This window comes from Protopterus annectens, chromosome 1.part1 (genome assembly GCF_019279795.1).
Source record: "Protopterus annectens isolate FY-2018-M chromosome 1.part1, PAN1.0, whole genome shotgun sequence".
Classification (NCBI taxonomy): Eukaryota; Metazoa; Chordata; order Ceratodontiformes; family Protopteridae; genus Protopterus; species Protopterus annectens.
The window spans coordinates 1,170,675,573-1,170,703,340 of record NC_056726.1 but is presented as its reverse complement, the minus strand read 5'-3'; the positions used below and the strand labels follow the sequence as shown (position 1 = coordinate 1,170,703,340).

Here is a 27,768-nt window from a genome sequence, read left to right as displayed (position 1 = left end):
AGACATTCTGTGCCTGGAACCATGCTCAAAGCTTTGACCCTCTTGTCTCAAATATTCCTCAGATATTACAATACTTAACTGAGATGCTGGACAAAGGACTATCCTTTTCATCCATTAAGATCCACGCCTCTGCCATCTCGCTCATTACAACACAGATCCTCCTATTTTCTCTCATCCATTGCTAAAACAGTACCTCAGAGGGGCTAAAAACATAAGACCGCCCCGGAGAGCACCAACACCAACTTGGGACCTCAAAATTGTCTTGGAAAAACTAACTTTACCCCCTTTTGAACCAGCCAGTTCAGCAGAATTAAAATATGCATCATGGAAAACTGCTCTGCTTCTGGCAATAACCTCAGCACGAAGAGTCTGAGTTACAGGCACTAATGGCACTGGAGCCTTTCATCATTTTTCACCAAGACCGGGTTTCTTTAAGAACTAACCCTACATTTATGCCTAAGGTGGTATCCAGTGTGGCTCTTAACCAATCTATTCACTGTCCAACTTTTTATCCAAATCCCCAGAATAAAGGGGAGAGACTTCTGCATTCCTTGGACATAAACAGACAATAACTTGGACAAACAAAAGCTTTCAGAAAAACTGAGCAATTGTTTGTAGCATATGCTGCAGGATCACAGGGAAAGGCTATTTCAAAGCAGACCATTTCAAAGTGGATAGGACACTGCATCCGGTTCTGCTACACACAGCATGGGAAACCTGTATCTAGTAACATTAGGCCACACTCCACCAGGGCAACAGCCACTTCGACTGCCTACCTTAGAGGAGAGCCTACCAAAGATATCTTGGTCGCTGCAACTTGGAGTTCAGTGCACACCTTTACCAAGCATTATCACTTGCCTCTTTATTCTAGATCCAGAGCTGGCTTTGTCACTGCAGTGCTGCAGGGCCTCATAGCCACCCCAAATCCTCTATAGAACCAGCCACCCTAACTCAGCTTTGGGATTCAACTCAAGTGTAATGACTGCAGCAGTGAAACACGATGAACATATTACAGTTTTGTACCTACCATAAATGTAGATGTTAGTGTCTTCACTGCTGCAGTCCAGGTTACCTACCCGCCATCCTCTCTTTCTTAGCTGGGACTTATCTATACCTTTCACCCTATACTACCTATGTGGTGTATTTGCTGGTAACTGAAGGTTTGCTGGTAACTGAAGGTTTTGTTTTTACCTTTATTGTATGTTTTATTAGCAATGTGTATTGCCTACCTATTTGGGGGAACCTGACATCTGGGGCAAGAAAAACTGGAGAAAATGGCGTCTGCTGCATCTTGTATACCCCTGGTGCATTGATGTCAGGGAAGAAGCGACAGCAACCGACGCCAGACCAAGACTTTGGAACTCTGGCCGACTGCGGGACCGCCTGACGGCAGGATAACCCAAGTGTAATGACTGCAGCAGTGAAGACACTCTAACTTCTACATTTATGGTAGGTACAAAACTGTACTTTCTGGTTCAATGGTGGTTATTAGGCTTGCAGTTTAGGGGACCACTGAGGAGTTTAGTCCAAATTTCCAATTGCCCCAAAATGCTCTGTGGCTGTGATGTTGCACAAGATCATATAGTAGGCAAATGAGGGCTGAGGGAATTGGACACAGGAACTATGTACAACTCACAGCTTTAACCCTGTGTGCCAACTGCCAAACTAAAGTGGGAAACGAAGGATTCAAACTCCACACTTGACAAAGGAAACCGCAGCAGTGTTAACCCATTATGCTAATTCGTAAGTTAGAAGTGCTAAACTAATGCTGTCTTAAACCCTAAGCAGCTGAAAATTCCAGTCATATAAATCAGATCATTATCTAGCAAATCCCTGAGTTCTGTTATAATTGCATAAATCACATCAGCAAAGGCCCCGGTTCCTTGACTGAATCAGCATTCCTAGCAGCTCACTCATTCCCATGCTGGGCTTGCTGCTACAACAGGTATTGGCTTGGTGATCAAATATGTATTTACTATTGCTATTTGGTGTAGTGATGGCTGGGTTCTGCTACTCCTACTGCTATTGGCTGGTAGTTGGGGGGGGGGACTGCTGCATCCTGGCTGTAGAGTCCAGGGTGAGACATCACGAGGAAATAGGAGGCCTTCTGCAGGTCTGGGCACACTATGGATGTGAATGAACTAAACTGTTGCGTTGGATGGCCATGTCCCCCCCTTGAATCTGTGGGCTATGGGCAGCGTCCCATTTTACCTCTATCATCCACCACTGCGGGTGACCCTGTGGTGCACTTGATTTGCATAATCTCCGGAGACGAACTGGCCTACAGTCACTTGGCTTCTGCTGTCCTTGTACAACTCGTAGCTTTAACATTGGCAGATGTCGTGCCACAACACTAACTTTTTTGAGCATTATTTTCCTTGATTAATTCCGTCACCGAGCTGCATTCTGTATCACATACATAGTGCTGTTCTGCACACAATTTGTACCCTGAAATTTAGTAAAATCCTGAGATTTCAGCTGCTATTAAATATCAGAATGTTTATGCCTTGTTGGTACAAATTCAAAAGGTTATATATTTCTTTGTATGTAATAGACATGCTAGTACTGTGAAACCATGATCTTAGCAGAACATGTATGAGTCTGTGGGCCACTACAGTGAGCTGCTCCTGTTATGCAGAATTGCACTACAAGTTTGATCCAGAGCATGGTTGTCTAAATTCAGCAGAAAAAACGTGCACCTCACAGCAGTTGGGAAGAAGTGTAGGAAAGGTTTTTAGCAGGAAAAAGAGGAATGAGACCTAAAATAGTCAAATCGGGTGACGTAAAGGTGTAGGCATGCAGTGTGAGAAAGTATCAAGAAAGGCTGGTGGAATATTCTGAAGCATAGCTAGAAGCATTACTGAAGCTGATGGAATATTCTGAAGCATAGCTAGAAGCATTACTGAAGCTGATGGAATATTCTGAAGCGTAGCTAGAAGCATTACTGAAGCTGATGGAATGTTCTGAAGCATAGCTAGAAGCATTACTGAAGCTGATGGAATGTTCTGAAGCATAGCTAGAAGCATTACTGAAGCTGATGAAATATTCTGAAGCATAGCTAGAAGCATTACTGAAGCTGATGGAATATTCTGAAGCGTAGCTAGAAGCATTACTGAAGCTGATGGAATATTCTGAAGCATAGCTAGAAGTATTACTGAAGCTGATGGAATATTCTGAAGCATAACTAGAAGCATTACTGAAGCTGATGGAATATTCTGAAGCATAGCTAGAAGTATTACTGAAGCTGATGGAGTATTCTGAAGCGTAGCTAGAAGCATTACTGAAGCTGATGGAATATTCTGAAGCATAGCTAGAAGCATTACTGAAGCTGATGGAATATTCTGAAGCATAGCTAGAAGCATTACTGAAGCTGATGGAATATTCTGAAGCGTAGCTAGAAGCATTACTGAAGCTGATGGAATATTCTGAAGCGTAGCTAGAAGCATTACTGAAGCTGATGGAATATTCTTAAGCATAGCTAGAAGCATTTCTAAAGCTGATGGAATATTCTGAAGCGTAGCTAGAAGCATTACTGAAGCTGATGGAATATTCTGAAGCATAGCTAGAAGCATTACTGAAGCTGATGGAATATTCTGAAGCGTAGCTAGAAGCATTACTGAAGCTGATGGAATATTCTGAAGCATAGCTAGAAGTATTACTGAAGCTGATAGAATATTCTGAAGCATAGCTAGAAGCATTACTGAAGCATAGCTAGAAAAATTACTGGCACAAAATGAAAGGTTCTGTCTTACAGCTGGTTAGAGCCTATCTGAAACACTAGACCTCAAAAATATGACAAATTTTAGTAGAGGCTTTTTGATTAAGAGCAGCAGAAAGTATAATTGATCTTCAAAAGCCACATAGAATGAGACAAATGTTAAGATGTGTAATCTTAATGATGGGAGATGGTGCAGAGGACATTTGAATACTTTGCAGGAAATGCAGGTGGAAAGACATGCAGGAATGCCCTGCTGGTCCACTAACAGAAAATGCTGGTATGCAGAGGTGATAATTGGCCCAACATCCATTTTGTAATTACTCAAGCTATTTGGATTCATAGGAGTATAATGCTGATGAAAGACTTCGATTAGTCCCCAAACTGAAGGGATTGTAAAATCTATTTTGGCCTAATAAAAGGTGTTACATCACCTCTGTGTTCCATTATGGAATGCATTTAGTCAAACTGGGTACCGTGTTTTTAAAAAAAAGAGATCCATAAGAACAATAGAATACTTACTATTCAATGTAAAGGAGGTGATACGCATGAATTATTTTGTACCTTTTTTCTCCAAAAGGTAGGTTGATAATTTTGAAAACCTTTTGAAAAAATAGTGGGATCAGAAACTGACAAAATTAAGAAATCTGTGGGAACGCTTTAAGTCCATCATTGAAAGAACTCTGTTATAATTTGCCAGTTAAGTAATTTCTGTAGCTTAACCTAGTAAAAGACAGGTTGACTTGGCTGAGTCATGTGTACTTTCTTTGTTATCTGTGTTCTGTTTTTCTTCCTATGGTTTATTAAGAGGGTGTGCTTCATTTTGCAAGAATTAGGAGCCACGACATGACTCTGCGTGGGCTGGCATGTGTTAGTCTTTGAGCATGTGGACTTGGCAAGAATATAGTGTTGGGTGATTTATTTTCTGAAAATAAATCTGGAATACAGAAATAAAGTACAGTATGCTTAAAAACAATTTAGTTTAAAATGTTGAATGTCTATGTAAAAAAAAAAAAAAAAAATTAAAATAATCTTTACTTTCTTTTAAAGTTTCAGACTTTGCCAAGATGCCAGTTCATCGCACAACAGTGATTAACAGTAATGTTGTGACTTCCCAAGTTGGTATTGTGCGACTTCTTGAGATCATTTTTACCTGCGTTACCTTCAGTCTAGTGGTACACCGTGGTGGGTGGCACTCGCACCATGCTGGAGATTGGTGCATGTTCTGCTGGTGTTTCTGCTTTTCTGTCAGCGTTTTAATTGTGTTAGTGGAACTTTTTGGACTACAAAACAGAGTTCCTGTGTCTTGGAAAAATTTCCCTATTACTTTTGCAATGTTTGCAACATTGTTGTGTTTGTCTGCCTCTGTCATTTACCCTATATTCTTCCTGAACACGGGTGTGCAGCCCTACCGTGAGATAAGAGATTATCGTATTGCTGCCACAGTTTTCTCATGCCTGGCCTTCATTGCTTATACAATAGAGGTATCTATGACCCGAGCAAAGCCTGGAGAAGTTACTGGATATATGGCCACAGTGCCTGGCCTTTTGAAAGTGGTGGAAGGTTTCACAGCGTGCATTATCTTTGTTTTAATCAGTGAACCTGTTTCTTATGCCAGTCATGATGCACTTAAATGGTGCCTTGCAGTCTACTGCATCTGTTTTATCCTTTGCATTTTGGTTATTATCCTTTGTGTGGGCGAGTGTACTGGGTGGCTGCCGTTTGCGTTCGACAAGTTCCTTAGTGCCTATGCCCTGCTTGCAGTCTTGATGTATGCCTCAGCCACTATCATCTGGCCCATTTTCAAGTTTGACAAAAATCATGGTGGTCAAGACCGTCGCCCAGATTATTGCAAAAACCGTGTATTATGTGATTGGGATAAACTTATTGGCATTGCCGTGCTGACTGCTTTCAACCTGATCATTTACATCGCTGATCTTGTCTACTCTGCCAGACTCATCTTCATCAGAGTCCCATAATCTGAATGCTATTAGCCCTAGCCTTCCATCTGACTCCAGTCCTCCAGCTGCCTTTGTTAAAAGTATGCATATTTTTATACTGTAACTTGCTGACTTTTTTTAAGTCTGCTTCCTTCAGTAGCGAGTCCCACTGGGGGTATGAATACATATTCTGAGTATTTGTAGAAAACATGACTTTATTGCATTAACCAAAAATCTCACCAACAGGATTTTTCGACAAAACCATTTACCAGTGAACAGCATTTTGTAGATTTCTTGGGCAAAAATCTAAATGAAAAGGACACCATTGAAGTATTTTCAGATGGCCACCAAGAACATTGATTTCAGTTTGTATACAGAAGGGGAAATAATTGTATGGAGTACAACTAAAAGTGTTACTTTCTTTTACAAAAATCATCCCTGAATGAGTTTTTGACCAAGAGTGTTTTTATTAGATTGTCCTGTATTTTAATTGTTTTTTGCTGTTTTCTTCCATGCTCTTCATATTTGTATCTTACTGGAAAAGTAGAAAAAAAAACATGGGGCCTTCACCTACTGAATAGTTTCTGGTTCAGCAGATTTTTCCTAAAAGGTCACGTACAGATGATATAATTTGGGTTTTTGAAATTCTGTGGTATGGCAAGTAACCCAGTTTAAGTACATGGGTACTACTGGAATTGAAGTGAAAAAAATTGACTCAAAGCAGTCCTAATTGTAAGTTTACCTCAAAGTAATAACTGAATACTTTCCATGTAGATCAAAGACTAAAATGTGTTATTCTACATTGCCTTTCTTGCTATTTCTTCATCTGCTATGGTAGAAAGAGGTAACTCTGAAGTTAGTGTAAGGCTATGGCCTCATCATTCCAATGTCTTTGTTAAATACTGGACACATTCATATTTAAAGTATATTTTTAAATATTCCTGGAAAATGTCAACGTCTACAGACAAGGTTTTAGCAGATGGCATTCATGTTTTCTTCAGATGTCTGTGTTAAACAATGAAATAATACTGTGGTAAAACTAAAAGGAAATTGTCTTTTGGTTTTAATACTCATTTTAAGGATTGAATGCAAGACCAGCTATTCAGCAGTACTTTTGTGATTTATACTCAGCATTTCATTTCAGTTTATGGCTTTCTTGCGTTATTTTCTATAAGCTCTGTCACACTGTATGCCTTTTCTGCATGTACACAACATTCTTCATTAAATACTGCAACAAATGGCATTTTTTTTTACAATTATTTCAAGAAGTTTAGCATTTACTGCAGGCAAGAGTAAACTGTAAAAAGGAAATTATGTAAAACAACTTCAGCAATGTTTTGTTGTCTGTGTAATTTTTCTATGCTCTGATCAGTCTTGTTAATTCCTTACAAAATTAGAGAAAATGTGGGGATGCATTTCCAATTAGCAAAGCTTTCAAAGTTGTATGCCCTATGCTGTGTATATTTAGTGATGTGTCTATCAGCGTTTTACTTTCATGCAAAAAGTCAATGCATTTGTACCCATTTGTGTACTCTTCAAGCTTGCTACACAGAACAGTATTTTATGTGTGTGTTGTAGTTGTTGTTCATAAATCTTCTTAAATGAAAATATAAAATTTGATGTATATAAAGCATTTACTTTGTCTTCCGATTCTCAGCTTTTGTATGTAATTTGTCATTTTGCAGAATAATATGCAGGTTTTCATTTTTGTTGAATCTGTCTTGTAGATGTGTTTTTCTGAAGCATTAACAAAAGGGGCAGGCTGGTGTAGGGATTGCAACAGGGGGAAGGGGTTCAAGTAACACACCTGGCACTTGAAATGCTGCCCACGAGCAGTCAAATTGACTGACATTTGTCTAGCTCTCCCCTGTGGAGGCAGGGAGTAGGATTATTCAATACAAGAACATGCTGTGTTGGAATATGTCTGAAGAGAGCACTTTAAAGCAACAGGGAGAGAGCGGGACCGTCATTTACAACCCCTTTACTGTTCACTTTGCAAGAAGAGATTTTATTTCTTAACCAGATGGATTTGGCCACAAATTCCTTATCAGATATTACCAGGATTCCTGTAGCAAGATGTGTGACAGTATTCAGTTAATGTAATTACACACACACATTGTGTCTTCTTTGAATTAAACACAAAGCATTGCATTTAATTAAAGCTAGACAACATAGCTTAACATTTTTTGGTATATACAGCATACTGTGAAAGAATTGGAGCTCCGATGTTTGCATTTATATTCGGAGAGGATTATACTTTATCATGAATGAAATCTACAAGCTTGTTTTGGATGACAGCAGTCTGGTATTTGATTCTTGCCTTGCACTATTCTAACAGTACATGAGGTTGTAGTAACATGGAAAGGAATAATTACCTGCTAAATGAAGTAGGATTCTATTCTAAGTACGAAATGGGTTGGGGGAGAGGGGCATCAAGTTGCTGGTGTACTAATGTGACTAGGTAATCAAAGCTTGGGGGGCAAAGGGGAAAATTTCATTGCATAAAGTGAAAAAAGTATAAAACGTCAGAATACTAAGACTAGTGGACATCTGTAATCTAAAGATTTCTTGTTTTCTAGCTCACTAGTATGCACTCACGTTTTTGTAACTTAAAAATAGTCCTGCTCTACTTGTACATTTATTTGTAGAAATAGGTAGGCAGCAAGCCATAATGAACTGTTTCCAGAACAAATACACTTTTTTTTTTTTTATAGGAATCTCTCTAATTTTCTCTTGTATTCATATTTACTTGGAACACTGCAAACCTTTCCCCAGCTCAAGAAGCGTTTTGTGCACCTCAAACGCCATGGTGTTTCTCACTCAGCTGAGTCATTGAAGGTCTTTTAGTGCTCGCAATTAACAGCATTCTGTTTTTTCCTTAAAATGACAGTCCTGCAGGGAAATTCATCTTCCATTTTGGTGACTTTTTTAACACTTTTATCTACTTGTGGTTATAGTACATTTCAGAGACACAAGCTATGCATAAATGCAGTTTAGCCTCAAAGAAAACACAGTTGCCAAAACCAAAGTTAACCTTTTGTGAAAGATTAATTGTTTTCTCATGTCCACAGTAAGTATTGCCATGCCAGTGTTTGCCACCATTTCTACTTCTAAAATTAGTATTCAAACTAGTGAATTGCTTATTTTGCCACAATTTTGCGATGGTGCAACCTATCATTTAGGAAGAAGCAGGATGGACTTATTTAATCTCTTTATTTGGTGTGACTTCTGCAAATGTATTAAGTACAGAATTTGCACAAAAGGTACACAGTATATTACAGTATTACTTCACCATTTACGTTCATGCTGGAAGTCTGAACGATAGCTTAGTGCAGATTTTAACTTGTCTAGCAAGCACTTATCGACTCTGGTATATCAGTGGTTTGGTCAAGTTTAGTATTTTTCATAAGTCCAAGCTGCTTGATTTGAATATTAATACAATTTTATGGACTTGAATTCCATCAACGTAAATGTTGTGAATAAATGGCAGGACTTTGAAATTATATGTGAAGTCCTTTTGTCAGGATGCGAGAAAACAATAGATGTTATGTAGTCCAATCTCACCTATATTCTTACCCATGGGTTCGGAGCCGAATGTCTGCTCTAACTCGGCCATACTTTTTAGCTCTAAGTCCTATTAACTGGGCTAAGATGGTATCCCATGCTGCACTGCTCTCTATCCCCAGATCTCGTTTGCCGCTCGTGTAGCTCGGATGTGGTCTTGCTCTTGGCTGTGGCCAAGTACCCTTTTTCTTCTGATATCAGAAGTTTTTTGCAAAACAAAAAAGCTATTTTAATAGCTATTGTGTGTTCTTGTCTGTATTGTGGAAAAGTTGTGTTTTTTTCTTGATTACGTATTCTGTGGTATCCCACTAGCTGTTTCTAACGGGCTAGGCCCGTTTCAGTTAGAGCACCTAGTCTGTCCCCTTGCTTTCCTTGTGTGCTAAAGTTTTACCTTGGACTAACACCATTTAAATTAGAGGAATTAGTCCTCCCCCTCCTTGTATTTGTGTCTGAGGATCATTTGAGTTAGACATCTTTGTGGTGTTCTGTCTGTTTGGCTTCTTCCCGTGCTTGTGACTTTTGACCGTAGGTCTATTTTTTTACTTGTTGTTTGTTAACTATGTCCAAAGATACTAAGGAGCATAAGCCCTTGGGCTTCAAGAAGTGCTCCAAGTGCAGTTATAAAATGTCCATTACGGATGGACACTCAGTTTGTGTGTACTGTCTGGGAGCGATTCATCTCCGGGAATCGTGCAGTTTCTGTCATGCCTTTAGTCCGCATGTTCTTCAGGAAAGGAAGAGCAAATTGATTTTGAAGGGACTTCTGAAACGCTCCTTCGAGGAGGGTCTGGAGAGTGCTTCCAGCTGTAAGGCTAAATCTTCAAAAGCAAAAAAGCGGTCTCCGGCTCCGTCAGTCTCCTTGGAGCCACCGGAGAAAATAGCAAAGTCTTCATTGACGATCCTCTGCTCCATTGTCCTCGGGGCCGCAGGAAGTATCAGTGGTTATGGAACCTGCTTCGGCTCCAATTTTTTGGTGCCTGTTCGGAGCTGGTCGCCTAGCATTAGGCCAGTATCCCCTCCTCGCAGGTCCCCTTCAGAGAGGAGGTCTCTATCTCCTTCCCTATCCTCCAAATCTTCCCGGACTTTATCTGATGTGGACGTCGATAGATTGGTGCAGAGAATTCTTCAGTCACCGGTACTGGCAAAATTGTTCTCTGCTCTAAACCAAGTTGGCTCCGGAGCCAGTCCCTCAACCTGCATCGATACTTCCTCCTCTGAGTACATCTCAGCTTTTGGAGCCGGAGTGCTTTGCTCCATGTGATGTCCCTAGGTCTGTTCAGACAGCCCCTCCTGGCTTATCGGTTCCGACGGCAGCTCCGACCCCGTTGGTGCTGTCCACTGGGTTCAGGACTCAGAATTCTTTGGTCGGACCAGAGGGAGAGGCTTCGGGACTCCTCTCGGCTCCTAGTCTCCCTCTCGGTGCTTCGGAGCGGGGAAGCCAGACTCCTGTCTCTGCTTCGGAGGCTGGTCGTTCTTTGGATCTGGGAGGACCAGCCTTCAAGGCCATGCGGAGCACGCTGGCCAGATCATCAATGGCATCATATGGGATGGTCATTCTGTCCCCTACAACACCGGTGCAGGTCTCCGATCGCCATCTATCTGTGGTCAGCGGAGCCCCAAGGCCTCAGGGTACCCCCACGAGTGGTCCCCATATTTCTGAGGACCTCTCAGAGCTTTTGCCTGAGGAGCCACCCAGAAAGAAAATGTGTAAGAGGAAACCCTTAGATTCCCAGGATGAGTCTCTCACATCAGACACCAACCTCGAGGAATCGGAGGGGTCCCCTAAGTTATTCTCCTAGGATGTTTCCTTCTCTGACATCCTAGAGATTTTGAAGCAAAGAGGTAACTGGCCATCCGAAGCCCCCTCCGAGGAGGAGTCAGTCTTCCTGAAGGCCTTTGGTGCTCAGTCCTCCGCCTCCTTGGTATCTCCACACTTCGAGCTTCTGGATTTGGTTTGTCAAAGGGTGTGGGAAACCCTTGGCTCTGTGGAACCAGTCCCCAGGAGACCCAATAATGCTCCTCCTGATAAGGAATTTCTGTCCAAGGGAGTCCCTGTGGATGCCATGGTGATGGCAGCTGCCACCCAGAAGGAATTAGCTGAGATTTCTTCCACTGTCCATTCCCCCTAACAAGAAGTCTAGGACTGTGGACCGGTACGGGAAGCGTACCTTACGGTCACTGAATTACTTATCACACTTTACACGGCTCCAGAGAGATCTCCAGGAGCTTGGAGATACTTTCACGGGTAACATTTCTGAGGCAGTGGCCCAGAAGGTCAATGCTCAGATGTCTACCCTCAGTTCTATTGCAAACTCCTCCACGAGACTAATCTCCTACGCAGCCGAGGGAGCGAGTAGGGCAGCAAGTTCAGGAGTTGCTCTTAGGAGACAGGCCTGGATGCGCCTTTGTCATTTTGCGGAGGCCTTCAAGTCTTCATTCACTGACACCCCGTTTGATTGTTCCTCTTTGTTCGGAACCAAGGTGAAAGACACTCTCACTAGGTGAGAGCAGGATGGAAAAACTCTGCCATAGGAGTCCATTTTTCCCTTCCCTCTAGGCCTTATCCCAAGGCCCAGAGGGGTGGCAAAATGTGGTTCAAGGTTTTTTCCTGGTGCACAAGGTGAGCCCCCCTCCAGAGGCAGGGGAGGGGGTGGTTATTCAGGGAGATGCCGCCCTAGGGGGAGAGGAGGCCCTCACAACTTGGGAGATTGCGATTTCTTTTGTGGTTCTCCCTACCGCCGTTCCTGATGGGAGGCCCGACTGTGCGTTTCCGGAGCCAGTTGGGGGTCGAATCTCTTTATACCTGGAGGCCTGGTAAGATATCACCCAGGACCAATGGGTTCTATGAATAATTTCCGAAGGATATGTCATTCCCTTCTCATCAAATCCCCCTCCAATCAAGAAAATCACGGATATTCCACCCAGTCAAATGGATTGTGCAGCTTCAGAAGTTTCAAAGCTACTAGAAAAAGGAGCCATCCAACATGTCCCCTCAGACCAGATCAGATTAGGGACTTGCTCAAGATTCTTTTTGGTGCCGAAAAGGACAGGGGACCTGAGACCCATTTTGGATCTCAGCCGATTGAACACCCATGTGTAAGTCCAAGTTCCGAATGGTCACATTGCAGTCTATTCTCCCATTGTTGGGAAAAGAAGTGTGGCTGTGCTCCATCAACCTCAAGGATGCTTACTACCACATAAAGATGGACAGGGCATCCAGAAGTCACCTACTCTTCCGGCTGGGAGCCAGTCACTTTCAGTTTCGAGCCCTGCCCTTTGATCTCACCACAGCCCTCAGGGTGTTTGCCAAATGCATGGCAGTGATGACTGCGCACTTGAGACGTCAGGGATTCCAAGTGTTTCTGTATCTGGATGACTGGCTCCTTACTGCCACCACCAGGCATCTACTACTTCAGACCAGGGACGCTACTATCAACCTATGTCAACAGTTGGGCATCACATTGAACTGGGAAAAATCTGCCTTGTTGCCCTCACAGCATGTCATTTTTATAGGCGCCGAATTAGACACCGTCCTCATGTGGGCATTTCTACCACAGGAAAGAATCGGAGATCTACAACAACAGGTTTACGCCTTACTCCCTCTGAGAAGAGTGAAGGCAAGATGGGTCCTCCAATTGTTGGGAACAATGGCTGCTACGATTGTTAGTCCATCTGGCAAGGTTACATATGAGGCTCCTTCAGTGGCTACTCTTCACCCAGTGGTCTCTTCAATGTCTTCCACTTTCTCACCCTATTCCACTCAGACAGGTGCAAATAGGATCTCAGTTGGTGGCGTCGCACCGGCAACCTCAGTGTGGGAAAGCCCTTCGTTCCTGCGTCCCCGGTTGCAATGGTGACCACGGATGCCTCCCAGATGGGGTGGGGTGGGGCTATTATCTAGATAGGACAATCCAAGGCATGTGGCAAGAGCACAAGATGCATCTGAACATCAATGTCCTGGAGATGAGAGCTGTGCTACAAGAGCACGAGATGCATCTGCATATCAGTGTCCTGTAGATGAGAGCTGTGCTACTAGCGTTGCAAGCACTTCAGAGTTTTCTTCCTCTCGGGACTATTGCAATCCACTCAGACAATATGTCAGTGGTATGGTATCTGAACAAGTGTCAGTGGTATGGTATCTGAACAAGCAAGGAGGAACCAAGTCTTATTCCCTTTGCAGAGAGGCCGTGCGAGTGTGGCAGTGGGCAGTGTCTTCCCAATGTTTTCTGGTGGCAACGCACATTCCGGGGAAGTCCAATGTAATCACTGACAGGCTAAGCAGAGCTATTCTGATGCCTTACGAGTGGTCCCTGAACTGTCGCGCTGCGGAGCAGATCTTTCACAGGTGGGGTCAGCCTTGCTGCGACCTTTTTGCCAGCCCCCTCAGTGCCAAATGCAGCAGCTACTTAACACTGATTCCCCCCTCAGGGGGAGTCACCCAGGGACGCTCTAGTCCATGATTGGCCCTCCGGTCTACTATATGCCTACCCTCTGTTTCCCTTGCTGTCAAAGGTTATTCAGAAAAGCGCAATCCTTCGGAAGCAAAATTATTCTGATTGCCCCACACTTGCCTCGTCAAATTTGGTTCCCCTTTCTCCATCTGTATCTCATGGATGCTCCTTGGATTCTGGACCCACAACCAGACTTACTGACACACATGTCAGGGCAGCTCCATCCCTCTCTATGGACCCTCCGGTTGACAGGCTGGCTACTCCACTTCCATCATTAGTTAGGCTTCATCAATTTTCGCCGGAGGTGGTTCATATTTTATCTTCCTGTCATAAGCCCTCGACCAGGAAGATTTATTACAGCAAATGGAAGAGGTTTTCAATCTGGGCGCATGCCAAAAAGATTGACCCTTACACAGCTCCAACTCCGTCTGTATTGGAGTTCTTGTCTATGCTCTTTAACCAGGGTTCAGCGGCCACAACCATTAAAGCCCAATTGGCGGCGATTTCTACCTTTCATTTCGCAGATGAACCTAGTCTGATGGCACATAGACTCTGTAAGGCTTTCCTGATGGTCACTTTGTTACTTCATCCTCCGGTATCGGAACCTGTTATGCCTTGGGACTTTAACTTTGTTCTACAGGGTCTTACTTCACCTCTTTTGAGCATGCAGCCACTTGCAATTTAAAATTCTTAACTTGGAAGACTTGTCTTTTTGGTAGCCATCTCGTCAGCCAGATGCGTTTTGGAGCTTCAAGCTTTATCAGTCAAACCCCCTTATTTGATTTTTCATAAGGACAGGGTTTCTCTCCTATCAAACCCCTCTTTTCTTCCGAAAGTAGCGTCAGTCAGTAACCTTAACCAAGCTATTGAATTGCCAGTGTTCAGTTCTCAAACAAGGCAGAATTCAAATTTCATCAATTGGATGTGCACAGACAATTACGTTTTTATTTGCGTAGAATGAAAGACCTCAGAAAATCTGATCAGTTTGTTTCATTTTCGCAAAACAGAATTGGGTCTCCTGTTTCGAAAGTCACGTTGTCCAGGTGGATTTCCAGTTTTATTTCTTTCATTTATACCTCAGGGGGAAAAGATTTACCGTTCCGGGTGAAGGCTCACTCTACTCAGTCCGTATCTACATCTACAGCTTTTCAGGCCAGATTGTCTATGGATGATATTTGTGCTGTGGCTACTTGGGCATCTCCTCGCACCTTTGTTACTCATTACAAGTTGGATGTGGTATCTAGGGGCAGGTCTTCCTTTGGTTCCACAGTGCTCAGGAGTATTTTCCACTGAAACTCCCAGGATTTAGGTACTGGGGATGCTGTCCCTCGGGTAAGAATGTAGGCGAGAGTAGACTACATAACATCAAGAAGTTATGTACTCACCATAACGTTCGATGTATGTAGTCCATCTTGCCTCACATTCTTACTTTTACCCCCTCTCCTTCCCCTGTCCTGGAGGATCTGGAGGTTAGGTCTGGTTTCAAAGCTCCCTTCGTTTTGGTTTGTTTTTCCTTTCCTTAGGTGTTATGTATGGAGAATGAGTGCTGGTGCTCGCAGCAACTAGATCTGTGGATAGAGAGCAGTGCAGCATGGGATACCATCTTAGCCCAGCCAATAGAAAGACTTTGAGCTAAAAATTATGGCTGAGTCGGAGCCGACATTCGGCTCCAAACCCACGGGTAAGAATGTGAGGCGAGATGGACTACATACATCGAATGTTATGGTGAGTACATAACTTCTTGTTTACTGAAGACTACATCTCCATGGTGTAATACTGGTCATACTAAAGTTCTAAGAAAAAGAGGAAGAAATTTAGGCTGTGGAAGAGGTTCAAGAGAAATTATTTAAACCAGGCTTATACTGTAATTTAGTCTACAGAAAATTAAGTGCCTCTTTAAGATTGGAAAAAAAGTAAATTTGAAGGTAATTTAGTTAGTAGCTCTTGTTCCAAGAAATTATTATTCTAACATTAGATAACATTGATAATATAGTTAAATATGTTGGGCCAGTTTGTTTGAAGTGAAGTGCTGATTGCGGGAGAATTATTGACGGATTTGGCCAATGAGCACTTCTTGCAAACACTGCACTGTTCGATTTTTTTCTGATGTTAGAATTTTAATAGAAGGTGAATCTGACCCTTGTGCGAGCATCTTTGAGTCATATTAAACAGGGTATTTGTGTGGGACTTAGTAATATGCCACAGATTCTCTGGACATATTACAATAAATATATCTTGGCTACCATCAATCATTTTGTAATCACTTTATTCTGGCACTGTTCCTGCTACTTGGGAACTTGCGGAGATGATCCCACTTCATAAGGGAGGGCCAAAGGACAATATAAATAACTAACTTATCGGTCTTACTTCACTGGTGGTGAAGAATTTTTGAGAGGTGTCTACTTTCCTTTCTTGATCAAGACATTTCAGGGATCTTTAATGGACCTCAGTCAATATGATTTCACAAACTTAATTGAATTTCACGACCCAGTGACAATTGCCTTAGCTGTGGGCATTTCTGTCATGGTCGGTTTAGATTTGTTTAAGGCTTTTGTGTCCCTGATTGTGTTACTCTTAATACCATGCTGAAATCCAAAGTTAATCCACACATTGTTCACTGGGTGGCTAAATGGCCTCATGGTAGATTAAAGGATAGGATATGTCACATCCAGCTGGACTGAATTAAACAAAGGGGTCTCCCGGGGCGAGACCCAGTATTGTTCAACCTGGTATTCTCATTTTATTATTAAGATATCTAATGTTTGTTTGGCCAAGTATGCAGAGGATATTAAACTAGGTTGTGTTACTACATTGAGAAAGGATGTTGACCATTTCAGGACTTTTTTGTTTGTTGGCTGAGTGTTTAGACCTAACAGGACTAAAATTTAACTAGGATAAATGTGCTACTCTGTATTTTGGGGAAACCAGTGGTTGAATATCAAATAAACTTGTGTCCCCACTGATTACAGCAGTTGACAGGATATAAGGATTTAGGTATGTGTAATAAGTATACGACTAATGCCTTAAACTTGAAGCCAAGTTACTGGCTTAGGTTTTAGAAGGTATACAATGACAATTTGCAAGACATATCATTGCTTGTAAAGAGAAATCATAACCCATCCAGACTGAAAAGTATAGGCCTCTTTTCAGTTAAAGATAATCTGAGGAGTTAACTTTTGTTTAGCCTTTAGGAAGATTTGGAGTAAAGACTATCGATCTCTACCAAACACAGAACTGTTGAAAAAAGCATATTAACCAGAGATGCATGTTTTACTTGCAGAATTGAGGAGTTAAGAATAGTTTTAAGAGCAAATTAATTAACACAGTCATTGTTTCAACTTTGAAATAAGGTTCCTTTACATGTTTAACAGTCGTCGTCTTTGTAGATATTCAAAAAAACAAGTTGATAAGTGGTTGGGTCCCAGGGTTATATACATTCCTTAGGAGTTTGCATTCTGAAAGGCCTTTGGCCTTTACGCAGGAATTTAATAAACAATTGAACAATGTCTCATTTGTTATTATTGTGTATTAAGTTTAATAAGTAACTAATATGAATTTTGTGTAGTCGTATAATGTGCAGCTTATTTTCAGCAAGTCTGCTATCCAAACATGAGAGGCAAAATTTCAGAATGATAAGTTACTACTAATGTCAACTAAATGATGTGCCCAATTACATTTTGGCTTGTCAGCCTCTGACAACTAATTGCTATAATTTAAGATGGATTAAATGAAGCTGGAGTGATTGATCTGATGTTGTTCGTGTTTCACTGTTGCAGTCATTACATTTGAGTTATCTGCCTGCAGGTAGCCCTCAGCCGGTCTGAATACCAGAGTCTTGGATTCCTGCTTCAGATGCTGTCTCTTCTTCCATGACGTCAGGTCGTCAGGGGTATAAAACATGCAGCCGATGCCATTACATCAGTCTTTCTTGTTGCGTGGTGCCCGAAGCAGAAGCAGTTCACAAGTGCCAGTCGGCCGACTCCTGAAATTTTCATTTTCGAGTAGTTTCAGAACCGAAGTCTTAAAAAAAGCTAAGTACCCCATTGGGGATCCTTTTTCTTGCTCTTAACCGATGTCAGTAAAAGTTAACAATTATTTTACTTGTGGAAAGCAAATACCTCAAAGATTTTCATTCGTACTGCATTCCTTGATTAGGCCCAGACCACGATGTCACTCGCTGTCAGTTTTGTGCCTTATTCAACCCTCGAGCTATTCGTCATCTGTCTATATTTGCAGCAAAATATTTTGGTACTTGGTATAACTATCCAGAAATGGCTTTGGTAAGCCATCCAACTACTGATATTCCGAAAAAACGTAAGGATAAAGATGGAGACAAACCACTTGGGTCCAAAACTGCCAACGACACTTCCGTTAAGCTAGTTTCCAGTTCGCCGGTTCTTAGTGAGGTGCTTTCGCAGCCCCTGATACCCGCTAGTTCAGATTCGCAGGCCTCTACTGAGACCCATTCGGAGTCCGGTATGCCGTGAGATGCTTCTTCGACTATGGAACCTGCAGATGTCTCTACCTTGGATGGGTCCGGAGCCGCTGTGCAGGGCACCAGCTTCTGAGGGTGTATTTAGGCTTACAGACTTGCATTTTAAACCGATGCCATCTTCTTCACCTAGGCCTAAAACTCGACCCACGCCTAGAAAACCGACTTCCAAACCACATGGTCAGGCCCATATGCCAGAAAACAAATGCTTAGAATGGCTGAAGATCTTATCACTTTAAATTAGGGGAAGCCAGCCTTCCCCCTATTAAGAGACCTACAAATGATTTTCCTTCTGATTCTTCTGATCAGGATTCTTATATTTCTGTTTCTTTTGATTACCAGGATTTGCCCTTCTCTACATATGAGGATTCTGAAGCAGAGAATTCCATCCCCTCTGCTTCCCCTCCAAAAGATTTTTCTTTTGGTGAAACTTTGCACACTCTTAGGGAACATTTTCGTTGGGAAAGCCAGGATCACTCTGGCTCCAAAAAGAGGCTTAGGGAATTCTTACTCCTTCCTCAACACAGGCATTTAGCTATCCCTCCTGTTCTGGACATTGTAGATGATGCTTTGTTGGAATCTAGCCTGTCCCCAGACACTTTACCTCCAGCTCCCAGAAAACCTGACGGATATTAGAGTACCTGACTCTCACAAGTTCCTCTTCAAGAATCCTACTGCGGATCCAGAGACCATTTCCCAAGGTCCAAAGGGCATTAATGCTACTGTTGCTAAAAATCCTACCCCTTCTGATAGAGATTCTAGAGCCTTGGACAGATTGGGTAAGAAGGTATACACTTCTGCTACTTTGGCCATTAGGGCTTTAAATTGTCAGTTTCATATGTTAAAGTACCAGCACCATATTATGGGACTACTTAAACAGAAAATTGTGTTGATTCCTGACTGTGCTGAACACAAAGAATTACAGGATTTAATGCATTCTGCTGAACAAGTTGGTAAACATACTTTGCAATGTGGTTTTGATTCTTTAGAAGCATCTTGCAGGACTGCTGTCACTGGGTCTGTACTTAGAAGGCATGCTTGGCTTAAGGAGCAAAACTTGCCAGATCATGTTAAAGCTAAATTACTGGAGCTCCCTTAAAGCAAGACTGCCTGTTTGGCAGTAAAGCAGAAGTCCTCAAAAAAGATGGAGGAAAAAGCTAAATCTATGCAAACTGTTAAAGATTTCCTGCAAGTACAGCTTCCCAGATTTAGTAGGCATTGGCCTTCAAAGAATTTTTAATTTCCAGTCTCTTCCAGGCCTTCTCAGTCCAAACCCAGGAACAGCAGACCACCTAGGTTACAGTCTCAGGCTATGCACAGGCCTAAGCAGTGGGGGGCTCCCACTTCCAAAGCATGAAGTAGTAAGACACCCCCCCTATGGAAAAATGTCACAATGATTTAACCCTTCCAAGCCCTGCTCAACTGTCTGCTCCCTTAGGAGGAAAGCTCGCCCTGCATGCAAAAAACTGGGAGCTCATAACCCAGGACAAATGGGTTTTAAATATAGTTTTCCAAGGATACAGATTCCACTTCCACTCCCTACCAACCCAAACGGTTGGCCAGACCTACCCCAAATCGGTGGGCAGAGGCTCAACAGCAGGTTCTCTCTCTAAGTATCAGGGTTATTCAACCTGTCCCAGCAGAAGAAAGGGGACAAGATTTTTATTCAAGACTTTTCCTGGTACCCAGAAAAGACAGCTCCTGACGTCATATCCTGGACCTCTCTATTCTAAACACCTTTTTGTTAATCCCAGAATTCAAAATGCTAGCACTTTAACAGCTGCTTCCTATGCTAGTCAAAGATGCCCGGTTGGCAACCTTAGACTTAAAGGAAGCTTACCTGCACATTCCAATAAGGGAATCTTGCAGAAAATACCTACACTTCAGGGCAGGCTCCATGCACTATCAGTTCTCAGCATTTCCCTTTGGCTTATCTACTGCACCCAGGGTATTCACAAAGTGTCTGGCTCCAGCCATTGCATTTTACAGGCAGAGAAATATTCAAATATACCCATACCTGGGCAATTGTCTGATTCAGGCAGAAAGCCAGGACTTGCTATTAAAACATCTGGCATTCGTAAAGAAGCTTCTAACCTCACTGGGGGTACACCATAAACGAAAAGAAATCTCACCTAGTACCCTGCCAACAGATTGTATTCCTGGGAGCAAGCTTGAACACAACTTCCCAGATGGCTTTCCTCACTCCAGAGAAACACGTTTATATGATGGCCTACTTCAAACTACTGGCCACAAAGACCCAGCTATCTGCAAGGAAAATTCTGCAAACCCTGGGGTTCATGGCCTCTTGCATTCTACTAATTCCATATGCAAGACTGCATATGAGGAAACTACAAGGGTATCTAAAAAGTCCACCATTCTCAGGACCTGGAATCAATGACTCCTGTCATTACTTGTATAAAGACAAAGTTCCTTTGGTTGGTAGAGGCCTGCTACCACAACAAGGGGCTCTCTTTCACTCTACCCCCTGCTGCCCAAACCCTAACAGACTCATCAGACTATGCATGGTGGGCTCACTTGGCAGGGCAGTGCATTCAGGGCAAATGGAACCCAAGTCAGATGCACCTGCATATCGGCCAAAAAGAGATGTTAGCTGTACAGAATTCCCTGACGGCCTTCAAAGACCACATCCTTCCAGGACAATTGTTGGTAATGACAGACAACACCACAGTTATGTGGTACATAAAAAAGCAGGAGGGAACTCACTCGTACCCTCTCTGCAGACTAGCCATGGCTCTGTGGAATACAGCCTTGAGCTACCAAGTGCACCTACAAGCTCAATTTCTGCCAGGCAAGCTAAATTCACTGGCAGATGACCTAAGCAGAAATCTCATGGACCCACACGAATGGAAACTGGAACCAAAAATATTCAACCTTTTGAACAAAATGGGGACTCCAGAGATAGACCTGTTTGCCTCCCTTCAAAACTACCAATTGGACAAATTCTGCACAAAGACTCCCCACAGTCAAGCTTGGAAAGTGGATGCCCTGTTCTTTACCTGGGAAAGCCTCTTGGTTTATGCCTTCCCCCTTTGCCTCTCCTCTCGAAGGTTCTGCTAAATATCAAACAGGACAAACACAGTACAATACTGATTGTACCAGACTGGCCACGCCAGCATGGGTACCCCCTCTTGAGCAGTATGATACTGCTGGAACAATGGCACCTTCTTCAGATACCTTCCCTACTCTCCCAGCAGGCGGGCCAGATTCTGCACCCTCTGCTTCAAACCCTGAACCTTGCAGCCTGGCTAATTCCTTGAGCTCCCCAATAGCATCCCTCAGTAAGCATGTGCTAGGTGTCATTCTGGAAGCAAGGAGGCCTAGTACTAGAAAATATTATGAAAAGTGGAAAAGATACTGTTCCTGGAGCCAGACTCTGGGGATGGGCACAACAATGCCCAGTTTACCTCATATTCTTCAGTGCTTAACAGAAATGCTCCACAAGGGCCTATCCTTCTCATCAATTAAAATTCATGCCTCTGCCATTTCAGCACATTATAATACTGAACCACCCCTCTTCTCCCATCCCCTGCTAAAGCAGTTCCTCATTGGGGCCAAAAATTTAAGCCCCCCCCCCCCCAGGCGAGCCCCTACACCAGCCTGGGACCTTAACTTTGTATTGGAAAAGCTCACTCTCTGTCCATTTGAACCAGCTGCAACAGCAGAGTTGAAATTCCTTTCTTGGAAAACAGCCTTCCTTCTTGCCATCACTTCAAGAAGAGTGTCTGAATTAAAGGCCCTCATGGCAGTGGAGCCCTTCATTATCTTCCATGCAGACAGGGTTTCTGTCAAGACCATTCCTTCCTTTATGCCCAAGGTGATGTCTAGTGTGGCCCTAAATCAGTCCATTCATTTCCCTACTTATTTTCCCGAATCCACAAAACAAAGGTGAACGAATACTACTCTCTTTGGACGTGCACAGACAACTTAGATTTTATCTGGACAGGACTAATTCTCTTAGAAAATCTAAAACAGCTGCCAGTTGAGGGGAAGGCCATTTTAAAGCAAATAATTTCTAAATGGATAGCCCATTGCATTCATTTCTGCTATAAGCACCATGGAAAACCTACCCCACAGGGGATACAATCACATTCCCCCAGGGCTGCATCTACCCCTACAGCCTTCCTCAGAGGAGTCCTTACCAGGGACATTCTAGAAGCTGCTACATGGAGCTCTGTACATACCTTCACCAAGCATTACCACATGCCTATTTTTTCTAAATCCAGAGCTGGTTTTGCCACTGCAGTCTTGCAGGGCATATTAGCTGGTCCTAATGCTCTCTGACTTCCTCCTCCCTTTCTTAGCTTTGGGAATCAACCCAAATGTAATGACTGCAACAGTGAAACACGAAGAACATAGTACAGCTGTGTACACTTACCATAAATGTAGGTGTTAGTGTATTCACTGTTGCAGTCCTGGTTACCCTCCCTCCAGCCCCCTGACTTCTCTTGGCTCTACCTTTCCTTGTTGGTGTATTTAAGCTTTCTGATGTGTTTGCTTTTTGATGGGAGGTGCAACATAACATATAATTGCTTCCCATTATGGAGGCACCTGGCATCTGGGGCAAGAAAAACTGATGTAATTGCATCGGCTGCATGTTTTATAACCCTGACGTCATGGAAGAAGAGACCGCATCCGACGCAGGAATCCGAGACTCTGGTATTCAGACTGGCTGAAAGCTACCTGCAGGCAGATAACCCAAATGTAATGACTGCAACAGTGAATACACTCGTACATCTACATTTATGGTAAGTGTACACAACTGTACTTTTCTATTCCTCACTCTTGGGTCTTGGATCAGACATTGGGTCCGAGCTGGCAACTTTCTAGACAGTGTATAGGCTTAAGCTCCTCCCACTCCCATGATCCCTTGCTGCCCTCCAACCCCTTGGATCATGTTTGCCGCGATTAGCTACAGACTTAGATTTCTGGGCTCGAGTTCCTGAGTAGGGATAAGTAGCTCTTTTCAGCATTTCTTCAGTTTTTTTTTTCTTTAATACTACTATTCCTTGTTTACTAGTGTTTATAGTTAATATCTAGCAGTGTGTAAATCGGTCATTTATTCTAGCAGTGTGTAAATCGGTCATTTATTACCAGTGCTGACTTGTGCTTTTCTTTCACTGACACTGTTTTTGTGTGTCCTCTTGGCTGTAGGTAGGTTGTCATGTCTGACAAGCCAGCTGGTTTTAAAAGTTGCTCCTTGTGTGGTCGGAAGATGACTGTCTCCGATTCACACGAGAAGTGCCTTTACTGTTTGGGCACCAAACACCTGGAGGCTGAATGTGACATTTTTGTGCTGCACTCAACCCCAGGGCTTTGGTCAAGTGCCAAACTCCTCTTGAAAGGTCTGGCTCATGGGGGTCCCTTGGCTTAGTTCTCTGCCAAGCCTGGATCCTCCAAGCACAAAAGGAAGGTCCCTCTGCCCCTGGAGTCCTCCTCCACTAAAAAGATGAGGTTGTTGGATCCTAGTGCCTTGGATCCTAACCCAACCTCAACTCATGTCGAATCCAATGCTCTTGGATCCTAAGATCTATTTATTTTACATTTGTTGACCGGGCTAGTCTAGCTGGATATATGTCCATTTTCAGTAGAGGCCCAGGGAGAAAAGCTCCAAGTGATAAAAATGCAGTAATAACATACATAAAGTAACAGTGACCTATACAATCAATATTATACTAACAAGGCTATACGTAACGAAAGTATCGATAACAAAAAGTTGAGACATAGCTAAACACAGTCATATGCAGTATGATACATAAGGTAAGGTACAGAAATCATACTTGATGTATCAAGAGGAATGAAAATTAAAAGTGTCTTGATTACAGTTCCTGCTCTCCTTGGTAGTAGGCAGCATTTAACTAGTATACAAATTAGAATTTAAAAGATGTTACTAAAAATAAAAGTGAAAGGATTAGTCAGGATTGCTTCAAGGGGATAACCAGTGTGATTTAAGGTATCTTCTGAGTTTTTGTTTAAAGAGGGGCAAGGAAGGAAGTAATATAAGTTCATCAGGTAGTAGGTTCCAGTTTTTACCAGCTGTGTTAGAGAACAGCGAGTCCCCTGCCAAGTTGTTGGACTTACTTATGCTAACTAGAAGTTTATTAGAAGATTTTAATGAATTAAGATTTTTAAAGGAGATAATAGGTTTGAAATTATAGGGGTGGTGTTTGGTTGATTTAGGATCTTGTGGGCTATAGTAAGTTGTGAAATTTGTAGCAGGTTTTGTAGTTCAAGCCAGCCTAGCTGCTTTAGGTTCTGACAGTGATGGGTTCGGAAAGGATTACCAGTGGCAAATCTGGCAATGTGATTATAGGAGTTGGCTAATTTGAGAAGATTATTTTGACAGGTTAGTATATATGGGGGAGGCATAGAGAAGTATAGAGATAAAATGGGAGTGGGCAATGGTAGATCTAGCTGCTGGTGTAAGGAAGGGTTTAATTCTGTATAGGGACCCCATTTTACTGTTCAATGTTTAAAGTGCCATTAATATGGGTGTCAAAGTTGAGGTTGTTGTCAATTTTTATACCTAGGAGTTTGGTGGTAGAGTTGGGATATGAGGATGCCATTGTTAGATATAACTGAGAAATCAATGGGGGAGGACTTGTGAGTAGGTGCAAAGAGGAGGAGCTTTGTTTTTTGGGATTCAGGAGGAGGCAACATTTTAAGAACCATGTCTTCACTGTGTTAAATATTTTCTGAGTTAGGGCTTGCAGTTCTGATGTAGAGTTGGCTGAACATATGAGTGTTGAATCGTCTGCATATTGTATGCGGATGGCTTGAGGAATAGCTAGGTATAGATCATTGATAAATATTGAGATTAGGAGAGGTCCTAGAATGGAACCTTGAGGGACCATCAGGATTACTGGTAGGTGAGAAGAAAGACTATTCTCCCAGAGCACTGCCTATTGCTAAGGTAGGAACTAAACCATTGTACAGTCTGATTGCTGTAACTAAAGATAAATATAAATATTATATACAGATAAATGTAAAGATCTGTAACAGATCTGGGGCTTCTGCTCCAAAGCCTTCAGATCCAAGGTCATGGGAACCCACTCCTGGATCCAAGGCCTCCAGTTCAAGGCCTTCAGATCCGGACCAGCCATTTATCAGCGTCCTCAGATCTGAGGCATGTGGGATCCAAGCATTCGGATCCTAATGTGTCGCAAGATCAAAGGAGGTCAGGTCCAAGATCAGTGTTGGAACCCACTGTGGTCTTTGAGGAGCCCCCTCAGGTTGTCCCCTTCCATCTCCAAGCACAGAAGTCATTCTTTAGAGGGGCAATCTTTGGGATCTCTGCACCCATCCCCAGCTAGGTCCTCCACCTCCTCTAGATCCTCCAGGAGTTTACTCCCTTCCGATATGGACAGGATAATGAGGTCCTTTCTCAAGGCTCAGATTGAGTTGGGACTTCTCGCGTCCCCTGCCCATCCGGATAGGGCGCCATCTCCTATCCCTTCATTAGCTTCTCCTCATCTGACCAAGTTAGTTTCAGACGTTCTGGCCCTGGATTGTACAGGGAGGGAGATTGGGATTCCTGGAGACCCTTCTGTCCCTACCCCGTCAGATTCCCTGAATGCTTCTGCTTGGCCTCTCATTGGGCAGGTGGAGTCCTGGGCCCAAGTGGTCACCCCAGAGTCCTTGGTTGGGGGGTTCCAGATTCCAGACCTGTCTTTTTCAGACTGGTCCCTTCCCCTTGGTGCTTTGGAAATTTACAGCTCAGGGCTGGTACTGTCCGGATGTTCTGGACTGCTCCGGTCCTTCTTCCCAGGTGGGCTTTCCTGACAGCAGACAGGGCATTATCCAGTCCTTCGGCTTTCCAGGTCATAGATAGGACTTTTTCCTCCCAGAGTGTTTTCTCCCTGGCCTTTGAGGGACCATCCCAGCCCCACCGTGCGGACTCCACTCATCCTGTCCAAGGTCAGCCCTCTTGAACCCACCTTCAGGAGGGAGCACTCGGGACTTCCCTCTCTTCCAAATCCTCCCTGAACCACCCCTGGAGGAAGTTCCTCAGAAGAGATCATGTAAAAGGAGACACTTGGACTCCCCTGCCGAGTCACTCACTGAGGATACAGACCTCTATGAAGGGGAAGTGTCCCCCAGGTCTCTGCCAGAGGATGTCTCCTTTGGGGACATCTTGGAAATCTGTAAGGGTGGTTACTCTTCCCCCCGTCCTCCACAGTCTGTCTTTCTGAAGGCTTTCGGGATGGGACCAGCTACCTTCTGGGTCCCCCCCCACCCCGCAGTCGAACTTGTAGACCTTATGGCCAGTAGGGTATGGACTAAGCCAGATACTGTGGAGCCTGTTCCCAAACTTGCTGACAAGTTTCTAATGTGTGCCAGTCGATGCAATAGTGGTACCTGCTTCTTCCAAGAAAGAGCTGGCTGAACAGAGCATGTCTGTCTACCCCCCCAACCGTGAGTCCCAGGCGCACAATAGGCATGAAAATGGGGGTTCACCTCAGCTACATTTGTCTGCAGGTGCTTAACTACCTGGCACATTTCACCCAGATACAAAGGGACTTGGTTAATGAGCTTACGTCCCTTTCTGAGGTACTGCCTGCTGGGGAACTAAGCAAGGTGTCCCCCAAACTATCTACACTTTCTTCCCTGGCTAATTCATCAATGAGGCTGATTGTCAGCGTGATGGAAGGAGCCTCTCATTCGGCCGGCACAGGCATCACTATTCAGCATCACACCTGGTTGCGCTTTTGCCGATTTGTGGAGTCCTTTAAGGCATCTTTCACCAATGCCCCTTTTGATGGTTTTACCCTGTTTAGCTCTTCGGTCAGAAAGACTCTCACCGGCAGTGAGCAGGAGGGCAAGACTTTGTCGGTTGTGGGAATCAGGTTTTCCATCCCCCAATGCCTCTTTTCCAAGATGCAGCGAGGGGCTAGGAAGATGTTTCTGAAGTCGCAGTCTGCCTTCCAGGATGCTCAAGATGAGCCCTCCTCCAGAGGTTGTGGGAGAGGGTTCAGTGGCAGATGCCAACCCAGGGGCTGAGAGGGTCCACAAAATCAGGGCTCCAGGGAACCCTTTTCTGAGAAGCCCCAATAGCACTCCTGAAATGACTGTCCTCCCCTGGAGGCAGTCTGGGGTTGTTTCTCTCTGCGCACTTTGACAAGTATTACAAAATATTATTTTCCCAGCTTCCCTCAGTCAGGGGATACCTCCCCAATACACCACCCATAGCTTGGGAGAAAGTGCTCAAGCTTCTTTGAAGGAGAGCCATCCAAGAGGTCCCCCCAGGACAACAATAATTCAGAGCTTACTCTCGCTTATTCTTGGTGCCAAAGAAGATGGAGGACCTGCATCCAATTCTGGACCTTAGCAAACTCAATCTGTCTTCAAGTAGTCCAAGTTCCGGATGGTCACTGTCCAGTCCATCGTGCCTTTGTTACACAAGGAGGATTGGATGTGCACTGTAGAGCTCCAGTACGCATTCCATCATATAAAAATGAACAGGCGCTCCAGAAGACATCTCCACTTTTGAGTAGGACCCTGCTCTTGGGTCTCTCTACAGCCCCCTGGGTGTTCACCAAGAGCATGGCAGTGGTCATAGCTCACCTGAGACTGTAAGGATTCCAGGTG

The 27,768-nt window shown here is 43.5% G+C and overlaps 1 protein-coding gene across 1 annotated transcript in view; it reads left to right on the top strand.

Moving 5' to 3' along the window:
* LOC122809203 (myeloid-associated differentiation marker homolog) overlaps positions 1-7,311 on the top strand; it is a 388,555-nt gene extending 381,244 nt beyond the window's left edge. Inside the window, exon 2 of the mRNA XM_044080516.1 lies at positions 4,766-7,311. Coding sequence (XP_043936451.1) covers positions 4,783-5,694 — 912 coding nt within the window. The 5' untranslated portion in view covers positions 4,766-4,782 and the 3' untranslated portion in view covers positions 5,695-7,311. The remainder of the gene's footprint in view (positions 1-4,765) is intronic.
* The last annotated feature ends 20,457 nt before the right edge of the window (positions 7,312-27,768 follow it).